This window comes from Amphiprion ocellaris, chromosome 10, assembly GCF_022539595.1.
Source record: "Amphiprion ocellaris isolate individual 3 ecotype Okinawa chromosome 10, ASM2253959v1, whole genome shotgun sequence".
NCBI classification, from domain to species: domain Eukaryota; kingdom Metazoa; phylum Chordata; class Actinopteri; family Pomacentridae; genus Amphiprion; species Amphiprion ocellaris.
Window position 1 is genome coordinate 8238992 of NC_072775.1, and position 11031 is coordinate 8250022.

Here is an 11031-nt window from a genome sequence, read left to right on the forward strand (position 1 = left end):
TCATACGTGATTTATTTTTTACTGTCGAAGCAGCTTTTGTCTTACACTTAAATAAACGAACAAATTATTATGACAACAATAATTAAACGTGGAGTTGTACTTGTAGAGTTGGCCTTGCAAAAGTAAAATATTAAAACGCCTTCTCCGCGAAAACGACGCTCGGATATTTTGGCCCTAAAGCTTTGCCGTAATGTTGCCGTCAACTAGCATTAACTGTCGCAGCACTCAGTCCACAACAGAGGTCACAACAAACCATTCAGGTACAGTCATTTTTATTAATAACATATAACATTTTCTGCATTTTTGTTGTGCTGTCACTGTAGGCCATAGAGAAAAGTTTACACAAGGTAGGTGGCGTCTAAAAACGAGTCCTTGTACAAATGTCACTCTTCTATTTAGCTCATGTTAGCATCATTAGCTAGCGGCATGCTAGCAGAGAAAACACCCTCTGACTTAATCGATGTATCTAATTTACACATTGTCTCAGTCAAGTCCTATTGGATTACATTAGAATGGGTCAATAATGCATTGACTGATAAGGATACTGATTGGATCCTGATTGTTAGTCGTTGATAACGTAAATCACATGAGGACAGATTGTGTATTAGCCTTAACAGCAGGTAGCTTTAGCTTTAAATATGCATTACAGCAACAAATTAGTTTTATTTTTTAGTCGGAACAACTCAAATATGATAAAGGAGACATTAACAAACACGAGTATGATTTTTCAAGGAATGACTAAACTGTTAATTCTGGCTCTGTGTCCAAACAGAAATTGAAGACACTTCATAGTTGTACATTTATTGGAAAAACAACAGTATTGTCTCTGAATTTCAGTCTGGTTTTACGATGTTTTTAACTTTGTTAAACAGGTCCAAAGAACGAGGGAGAACTCTTTATTATAAGTTACATCTGAGCACGTTTCAGTAGTGTAGTAGCTGTTGTGCTTTGCTATGTTGTGCAGTGTTTTGATTTTAAATTTAAAACCCAATATTAGGACCAACTTTTACAAAATTACAGTGAAGTAGCCAAAGGGTTACTGTATGCACATCTGTCTGCGTAGATTATCAGTCAAACAGGTCATGGTAATCTTAAATGCTTCAGTGGAAGACAAAGTGGACTTTTCTGAGTTCTTCATCAGAACTGGGGAAGCCTCTTGGATGAGAGATGACACGTCCTCAAGAATCAAAAAAGAGCGTTGCCTTCTCCTTATGGCAATATGTCTCAAAAATATTCCATTCTGCATGTGTGAAATGTTTAATTTACTAATTAGATGTGAATTTTAAGTACTGACAGTTCTACAGTACTCCAAACTGTCTGTCATGTAGTCTTTCCCTGTTTGCTAAAAGAAGAAGGCCCATAAAAATCTGTCCTTTTAGATAAATGCATGCAGAAAATGCATGGTCAATACTTCAGTTGTAGATAGTTTTGAGTTACTTTATGTGTTTGTCACTCATTTGCACTTGTTTTGTTAAAATAACATAATTGTTATGAGGCCAGAGAAACTTTAATTTGTGTAATGAGTTGGGATGCAGGACACCACATGATTTGTATAATGACAGATGTTAAACTAACAGACGTAGAACCTGATCATTGGTCATCTGTGGCCTCAGGCGATGCCGTGTTTACAGCATCTGTTTAGTTAAATGCCACAAGTACCAGTCCATTATCAGTGAAGGATAAATGTTAAAATGTGAGATTATTTTAATTAAACATAAACAAAGGCATTTCAACAGAACTTTGTGTTGCAGTTTGTTTTATTCAAAATTTTGACACCAACATTTTCATCTTCAAATATCAGTACTTGGACCCTCTTTGATGACTTATAACTAGTATCTGCCCTGAAAAAAACATGTCAGTCGAACTCAAATATATGTGTCTTTTCTGTGCCGGTGATTACATTTATTTTCCAGAAACAGGTTGCAACTTTGGTCAAAATGAAATCCAAGTATAACAGGAAATACACCACCCTTATGTGTCTTTCAAGAATAGTTCCTTTCACATAAATTCCAACTAACATCAGATTCTGGACATAGACACAAGTGATTTGCTTATTGCAACATTTGTAGTAGTTCAGGTATGGGAGTTAGGGCAGAATGATATCTGTGTTTTTTGAGGGATATTGTGATTTTGATTTGCAATGTAAGTTTTTAAATTCAAGCTTTAGTTCAATATTCGCTATGTCCTACACTGGTGTAGATTTTAAACACTGTCACATGAGAAACCATCAAAAGGTTACAAACACACATGAAGAACAGCATGGAGTTGTACAACCATTGACATGACAGCTTAAACCCAGTGTCAGATGTACTGCAGAATGTATTCTGAATATCAGCGTTTGCCATTTGCTAATTGCGTTGTTTCAGTTTGCAATTTTGGCTTGAAATCGATTGATCGTTCAGCTCTAGTGGAAATACAGCTTTTGAAATAAAAAAAATCATAGTACATTGGAGAAAATATGTTTTTGTCTCGATATAACAATGTTGAGCAAATGAATATGAGAAGCAAACTGATCTTTACTTGCCTGCTAGGAAGGTTTAAACTTTAAAAATGACTGCTAAATTGCTTGTATCTCTATATATGTTCAGCATGGGAGGTGACCATGGACACAGCAAGTTGTCAATGCCAGACTGGAAACAATGGAAGGTGCAGGGAACACCGCTGGAGTTCACCCAGCAGAGGCTGGCAGCCAGGGGCCTCAAGGACCCATGGTTACGGTCTGTATTTGTATCTACATGAGAATATATGTGAGATTTTTTGATCAAATAAGATTCCTGACACCATCTTTCTGTCCTGTCACTCTCAATCTCTCTCTGTACAGCAATGAAGCGTGGAGATATTCAGGCGGCTTCGCTCGTGCTGTGACTCTGTCAGAAGTTCTGCTGAGAGGATTCAAGTGGGGCTTTGCTGCTTTTACTGTTGCTCTGGCTATAGAGTACACCATGTTCCCCCCCAAGAAGGGAGGCCACTAATGCTCATCATTGTCCCTCAAGCCTGATGGAGTCTAATTATATTCTGTATTTTCTGTTTAATAAATGTCTTTTTGATCACCACATGGTTCTTCTTATGCCTGATTTATAAAACAACTAATTACACACATTTTGCATTAAGTTTCTACTGATAATGATGTGTTTTCCCTTAACAAATGATGCGGATACACATATTGTTATTTCTAAAATCTTGTTAGTCTTGCTTCCTCTTGCTGGTCAGCCTCCGGAAGCATACTTTCATACACTTAACTGTCAGCATTGCAAAAACCAGCACGACAGTAACTAATAGTGCTATAACATCCAGGCAGTAGTACTGGAAAAAGTTGAGGTCATGGACGGCAGCTTTGAGGTGTTTTGCCCCTTTGTGTCGCATCACAAACTCTGTCCAGTACACTGACAGCTCCAGCGGGTCGATTGGTCGGTCATTATGAAGATCAGACAGCTTCTGCAGATTCTCTTTATACCTGGACACACACAGATGGAGGGGAAGCGTTGAAGAATATAACCGAGGTCGTTGGTATGGAAAAAAAAGCAGATTCGTAAACAAAATGTCAAAGACACACAAAAGTCACACTGTGAGCAACTTTCTCACCTGGTGTCATGAATGATGGCGTTCAGTCCCTTGAGAAGGCTTTCTGTCGTGATGGCGGTAATATCCAACATGACTCCCGCTCCTCTGCTGGCCATCCTGTGTGCGTTGTCAGCCTGGTCTCCACCAAGCGGCAGCATCAGCATGGGAACAGCGTGACACAGTCCCTCGAACAGACCATGTGAACCAGCATGAGTGATGAAAGCTCGAGCACCCGGATGTGCTACCATACAAAACATGCACAATTATCACAAGTTATGATATTTGACATGTTATTTGTCAATTTTGACTAACATGCGTCCTGTTTTAGGATGTGTTGCAGTGGACTCACAGACCTAGTAGTTCATTCTGAGGCACCCATTTCATCAGTCTCACGTTCTCTGGTAATTTGCCAGGAACCTTCCCAGTGTATCTCCATATCACCTGTTAACGTAAAATTGATCAAAGGTGCAGTATGTTTAATATAGCAACAAGGAGCTGTTTGCCATGGTAAGATAAAGTGTAGTGATAGCATCCTTAGCAGATAGTAAAGTCACACTCCTTCTGTGTGTGCTATAATGCCAGATTCTCTGTTATATGTTTGGCAGATGGGCTGCACAGTAGGTCAGTAGTTAGCACAGTTCCCTTGAGTTTGGTAACTTGTTCGATCACCAGTTCGTGTCTCGGCCTGGGACTGGGATCTTTCTGCGGGGCGTTTGTTCTACCTGTGCATGCGTGGGTTTTCTCCTGGTACTCCGGCTTCCTCCCACAGTCCAAAAAGTAATTGATGATTCTAAAAAGCCTGTAGGTGTGAATGTGAGAATGCTTGTTTGTCTCTATATGTGTAGCCCAGCGATAGACTGTCCAGGGTGTCCCCTGCCTTCGCCCTGAGTCCAGCCCCAGTTTTCTGAAACGCTCTTAGTCTCGTCTCTCCTCCAGGACCAATTTGCCTTGGGAGACCCTACCAGGGGCTAATGCCCTGGACAACATAGCTCCCAGGATCACAGAGACACTCAAACCCCTCCACCGTGAAAAGGTGACGATTCGACGGGGGGTTTTACACAAACTCTCTATTTGTAAATGTAATGTGAAGGAAGGAGAAGGAGGTGTGGCCATTTGTTTTGATCTTGGTGTTCAAGCAACATCCATTTGTCCTTTAGTTTGTCCTTTAGTTTAGTAAGTTTTAATTGTTGCATTTATTTATGATCCTATATTTTCTTGTACCTTTTGTGGAATTTGTCTGAAGGCCTCCAGGAAGACAGCGGTGATTGATTCCGGCAGATCTGACACCATGGATCCCAGAGTGAACACTATGAACCCATGTTCTCCGGACACCCAGGACTCCAAATCCTGCAAAAATATCGGCACACATTCGCACTCCTTTCATGACCATTTGTCTATTCATCTCTTAATCTTCCTGCTTTACAATTAGTGTTGCTTTTGCATTTTTTAATGGTAACTGGAATCTGAAATACACAGGTCTTACCTCAGGCAGACAATTTTTAACTTTGCAGTTGATGCCACCAACTTGTACCATGTTAGGCATGAGAGGGCGTGGGAACTCCAGTGTGAAGTCTATCCTGTTTAAACACAACATACCAAGATATCTTTTCTTTCAGTGTGATCTGAAAAATTATTTGTACAATAGTTTGAGTAAGTTAGTGCTTCTACACAGGTTTATTCTTCTATGTAAAATTTATACGTGTTACCTCATCAGCCATATATCAGAGTCTGACAGCACTTCAGCGATGCTCACTTTCTCTCCCAGGAACTGATAGGCGATGTGGTCAAAGTGCATATATATGATTCGGCAAAGCAGCGGCTCAAACAGGGCTATCTGTAGGTCAGAGGCATCAGAGCACAATAAACAAGGACACACCTAGATGTGTAGTTGCTTGTTTAAAGACAAGCTTCTGTTTAGCTGTGTAAGTGAAATTTTAATAGCAGGTCATAAATTTGAGATGCAAGTGTAATAAAGCAGTCCAGGTCAAACTAGATGATTTAGAACATACAGCAAAGTGAAGAGATATTTGATAGATTCTGACAGGTTAAACAATGACCAAGGTGAATTTCAGAATGGTTTATAGTGACAAAGTGTGCCCAGAAATGCTTAACTCCTAATTTAACTATTGTCAAAATCAAAAGTTGAAGCGCCTCTCCTACTAGTTACTCTGCACAGCATAACCTCTTGTCCTACTAAACACACCGAGAAGGCTTTATAGCCCAACCCTCTTAGCCTGCAAAGCCCTTTTCCCTCCAAACCTCTGCATCAAGGAACAAAGAGAACATTTTACTTGGTTAATATTTCCCAGTGATGATTGTCTCATGGTTGTTTTGTATGTCGTTTGTTTGTGCTACATTAAATTTCTATGCCTAAGTACCTTAAAGAAAATGTAAATGCCAAGATAGTGCACAAATGCATTCATGTTCAAGCACTGTCAGCCTACTTTACTTGATCCATTAAACAATGTGTGTAGAAAGAAATCATCCATCTATCTCATACATCACTCCATTTGACCATCATCATCTGTAACAAATGAGTTTCTGGAACAGATTGCTGGATTCAGCATTTAAATGGGAACTCAAAAGTTTTTTGAGCTGCCATCATCATTTTTACTGGAGTTCTTTTTTTTTTAGCCATAATTAGGGAAAGTAAATAATATCATAAATAACAGAATCTGCAGGTACTGCATTAGTTTACCAGATAAAATGGCCACCTAGGAAGCACCATCTGTCATTTGAAAGAATAAACACTGAACTAGCTGGATTAGCTCTTCTTTCTATGCATGAGCTTGTCCCTGCATGTCTTGATCAAAGTACTAACCAAACTGTTCAAAACTCTCTCCATGAAGGTCATTCGGTCCGTCAATCCACTGAAAAAGCGAGGCACGTACGATGGCGGGGATGGGCAACCTGCAGCCTTTATATCCAAGGAACATGGAATACCCCTCAGCAAGTTAACAGTGGGGAGACCTGAAAGTGTTTTAGCATTGACTGGTGAGGAAATGCAGCAGCGCATGAGCACACAGATAATCCAAATGTGGATAAACTCACCTAATTTCCGAGCTATTAGTGAGCCCGTCGGCACCATGGGGTCTGTCAAGACGGCGTCAAAGTTCTACAAAGTCAAAGAGTGGTGAATGTTCAAGCAGTAAACAAGAACTTGCTTATACGTTCATACATGACACGTCAGAAGAATAGAAAGAGATCAGTTAAAGACAGTTTACATCTTTTCTGTTGCACTCATCAGTGAAGGAAGGTCACTTAAATGCATACTAAGGAACTGCACAAATACAGTTTTGAGGCATATTTGGTTTCATTTAAGTGTTTGATATCCATAATGGTGTATTTATCCAAGATTTCCACAAAAGCAAAGATTAAAAAGGCTTTTATCATAGAGTTTCATTTTCTTCTTTTGCACCTCATTAATCAACACATGATCCCCCAAATTCATCTTGAGACACACTGGAAGGGCCTGACCTCCACATCAGGAGCCACAGAATTAAAATTCCTATGTGTGTACATCGGTCAGCAACAACATTAAAACCATGCACAGGTGAAATGAATAACAGTAATGTGATATCTACACAATGATGCATCAAGATTAACAATATAATAAGATTGCATATTATTAATTTCATCACATAATATTTTTCTGTTAAACAAATACTCTTTATTTTGCTACTTTACCTGATACTACTTTTACCTTTACTTTTAAGACTGTCAATGCAAAACTTTAGCATGCAATTGCATTTTGACACTATGGGACTGATACTTTTTCCAAAGTAAGGATGTGCGTACTTCTTCTACTACTGTTCAACCGTCAGTAGATAAACTACACCATGAACACCTTACAGTATAATGGACTCTAATGCAGCATCAACCCTGAAAAAGACTCAAGTCACCACCTCCGTGATACAGTCTTAATAAAAGACCTCAGAAATTAAGTTTAATTTGCAAAGCTTGAAATGTAACATGGAACTGTGTTCAATTTGACAGCTGATCCTGATCAGTTCTGCCACAGTTTTTGCACTCACCTGCTGCGCCAGATGTGTGATGATACTGTCGTTGAACAGCAAGCTCTCTGCAGTGACGTGAATCATGTCCATGATGGCCTGAAACTGTGACATTCTTGACTGCACCTTCTGCATGAAAGACTCTGCAGATTTTTCCAGCGCTTCCGTGTTTTTGGCCATCACTGAGTCTATATGAGCCTGGTCATAAGGAACAGGATGGGTGACAGTGTGGTAGTGTTTCCCCGGGCCCATCCGCATGGAGATCTCAGGCAACACCACGGTAACCCGGTGTCCACGGCGGCCCATTTCTTGGGCAATGGCTTTTACACCTATCCAGTGACTCCCGTCCATCGGCACCACCAGCAGATTACCTTTAAAAGCTGAAGAACTGATGTCACTAGCAGGAATGGCGTCAGTGTTTTCAGCCTTTTTTGCCTTCACCTTCCCCTCTAACTTGGAGGTTTCTGCCTCAGATCCCTTCTTCTTATCTGCAGCACCACTCACCTCCATAGCCGCGCTCAGCAGCAGAAACACAAACACTGCTGCTTTCCTCATTGTTCTGTCTCTCTAGATATGTCTGCAGCTCATTGAATGCAACACAAAGAAAACAGAAGGAAAGTGAGACAAAATGTCATAAGAAAATCCTTCCTTCTTCGCGCTTTGAATGTTCCTGCACAACTTCCTTCAGGCTCTTCTTGATTGGGTTGTTGAAATTCCTCTGTGAATTAGCAGTGCTTGTGTGTGCTCAAAGTCCTCACTAATACAGGAGCGACAGCCTCAGTCCTCAATACCTCTCAACCGAAGGTCGTTGACAGTAGATTGAGTCACACGCACATAAAAGAAAATGCATAGTCATAGCTTGTGTTACACCTGGAGAACTGGGGAAAAGTTTACTGCCCAGTCGGCATTGTTTTTTTTAACTGTAGTCATGAGAGCTTTCTGTTTACAACTGTTGTTTTATGCATTTGAGTCCTTTGTAAATTTGTGATTTGTAAATTTGAGTTTACACAGCTGCACTGTTTTGTTACGTTGTTGCAAAGGATTCCCATGTCAAAATCAGGTCACAAAACTGACATTATTTTAGTTAATTTAGGCAGTGGTGCCTCTAAAATGGGGGACACAAGTTGCAACGCTCAACCCTGGACTGTCATTTGCCACCTCAGATCTAATAGATCTAATACATTAATGCACTGAACTCCAGTGTCTGAGTTTCAGTGAATGCAACTATGGTGTCCCAGTGCAAGTGACCGCAACATTAGAACAGCAGTATCTAGTCAGCCCGCCGAAAAACAGAGCACAGTTTGTGTACCTTTAGTTGACAAAGGTACACACACAAACCTCTCCAAAACCACACAACATGGCTCCTAAATGGCAAGTCTTGGCTATCAAGACTATGACAGGTTTTTGAAGTCCTAATCTGCTGTAAAGTAAGTATAGCTGTCTGATAAATGCTATGAATGTGGTCCTGAACATTCTGCTGACCCCAATGCAGACACAGACTACTCACTAATCCACAGAGAAACTAAGAAAACTACTTTACATATCGGCCATCTAATGGCACATAGGGTGTGTGAATCATAAAGGAGAGGGTTTGACTGTTCAAAACATGTCTGTATCTGGTGTAAACATTATGGCTGCGTTCTGAATCACATACTGTTAATTTCTGTTTTCAAGTACCTACCACAGCTGTTCTCAAAAAGTATCTAATGCACAACTTATAATTTTAAAGTTTTATTCCACCAAAAATATTACACTCTGTCCACACTCTTCAAGTTTTAAAGGTTTATTCCACCAAAATATTTTTAAAAGTTTATTCAACCCAAATGGTACTTTCTTAATAAAAAGATATGGATTTAAAGTTTATTCCATCCAAAATACTACTTTTTGTCCACTTCTTCATAGTTTTAAAGGTTTATTCCACCCAAATTGTACTTTCTTGTAAAAAGGTATGAGTTTACAGATTTATTCCACCCAAAATACTACTTTTATCGACTTTCTTATTGTATTAAATGTTTATTCCACCCAAAATTGTTAAGAGGCGGATCTGAGAACCCAAGTGCAGACACAGATCGAGTAGAAACAGATTATGGCTTTCCAACTTAAAGAAGCATCTGCAAGCTAGAAGACACACGAAGACTCTGTAAAATGAACATACTTTGTTTGTTTTACATTTTCTTTAAAAAAAAAAAAAACATATTTTCTGTCAACTTTCTAGGAAATACTGTTTTGTTACCAATACTTGGAGAATTTGGAAGCTTTATTTATCTTTACTTGTTTTGTGGTTTTGATCGTTTTTTTCCTTTTTTAATTCAGTATTAGACACCAGATTTGTTACAAATGCTGTGAGTTCTCCTAGAGTTCAAAATTGTCTGTTATACTAAAAGAGCATTCTGTGTATGCCCTGTAAAAGATGTGTCAAGAAGGCCCAGCAGAGGATGTTCTTCCTGCGGCAGCTGAGGAAACTCAAGCTGCCCACCAAGATGTTGGTGCAGTTCTACACGGCCATCATCGAGTCCATCCTCACCTCCTCCATCACTGTGTGGTACGCTGGAGCCACCGTCAGGGACAGATTCAGACTGCAGCGCATTGTGCGCACTGCTGAGAAGGTGATCAGCTGCAGACTTCCATCTATGCAGGATCTGTACGTCTCGAGGACCCGGAGGCGTGCAGGTCGGATCATTGCCGACCCCTCTCACCCTGGACACAGACTGTTCACCCCCCTCCCCTCAGGCAGGAGACTAAGGTCCATCCGGACCAGAACCTCCCGCTACATGAACAGCTTCTTCCCCTCTGTCATCAGACTGATGAACACGAGATGACTCTACCTCACACACACGTGCCTATGTTCAGCAGCTCAGCACCGACTCATCAACAATTACCACTGTTTTTGCACTACAATATTTGCACTACGTGGTGGCCCCACCACCTGCTGCTACTGGTCACTTTATTCACTTAGTCACTTTTTTGTTGTACAGTGTACTTAGATGTTAGTTTTTATTATAGTAGATGTTAGCTTTTATTATAGTATTTAGTTTATCTTTATCTTTATTTTTATCTTTATTTTTATCTCTACTATTTGTTAAATGTTTAATGTAGCAGCATTGCACCGAGTCAAATTCCTCGTTTGTGAACCTCATGAACAATGGCAATAAAACTCATTCTGATTCTGATTCTGATTCTGATTCTGATTCTGAAAATACACTGAGCAGATCACATACCTTCTGTCTTGTCTTTATAGGCCTGTTTGCTATTGAAGTACTCCAAAAGTAACTAAAAGTAATCTGGTGCATTACTCTTTTATTTTAGTGCTTAGAGTAAGTTACTGATTATACTTTTTAACAGGTAACTTGTAATTGTACCGGATTACATTTTTAAAGTAACTCTCCCAACCCTAGACATGGGGCTGGAGCATATCCTCCTGAGATGGGACCCATTCATTTATGTCCTCTGTAGTGGA

The 11031-nt window shown here is 39.9% G+C and overlaps 2 protein-coding genes across 3 annotated transcripts; one reads left to right on the forward strand and one right to left on the reverse strand.

The window, feature by feature from the left end:
- The first annotated feature begins 136 nt into the window (after positions 1-136).
- On the forward strand, positions 137-3053 carry ndufb3 (NADH:ubiquinone oxidoreductase subunit B3). Of its 2 annotated transcripts, XM_023274413.3 has the most exons (3): positions 137-260; positions 2589-2717; positions 2822-3053. In XM_023274413.3, exons 2-3 carry the CDS (start codon positions 2590-2592, stop codon positions 2970-2972), a joined length of 279 nt encoding a protein of 92 aa, XP_023130181.1. In that variant the 5' UTR covers positions 137-260; position 2589; the 3' UTR covers positions 2973-3053. The 2 variants fall into 2 exon arrangements, with proteins under 2 accessions (XP_023130181.1, XP_054870390.1); XM_055014415.1 differs by lacking the exon at positions 137-260 and having other exon boundaries at positions 2581-2717.
- Positions 1740-8351, reverse strand: LOC111571303 (UDP-glucuronosyltransferase 1A1-like). The gene is made up of 9 exons (XM_023274409.3): positions 7596-8351; positions 6613-6676; positions 6383-6531; positions 5268-5395; positions 5045-5138; positions 4783-4908; positions 3915-4002; positions 3583-3802; positions 1740-3454 (listed from the first exon to the last, which is right to left on the reverse strand). Exons 1-9 carry the CDS (start codon positions 8127-8129, stop codon positions 3184-3186), a joined length of 1674 nt encoding a protein of 557 aa, XP_023130177.2. The 5' UTR covers positions 8130-8351; the 3' UTR covers positions 1740-3183.
- Positions 8352-11031: the final 2680 nt, after the last annotated feature.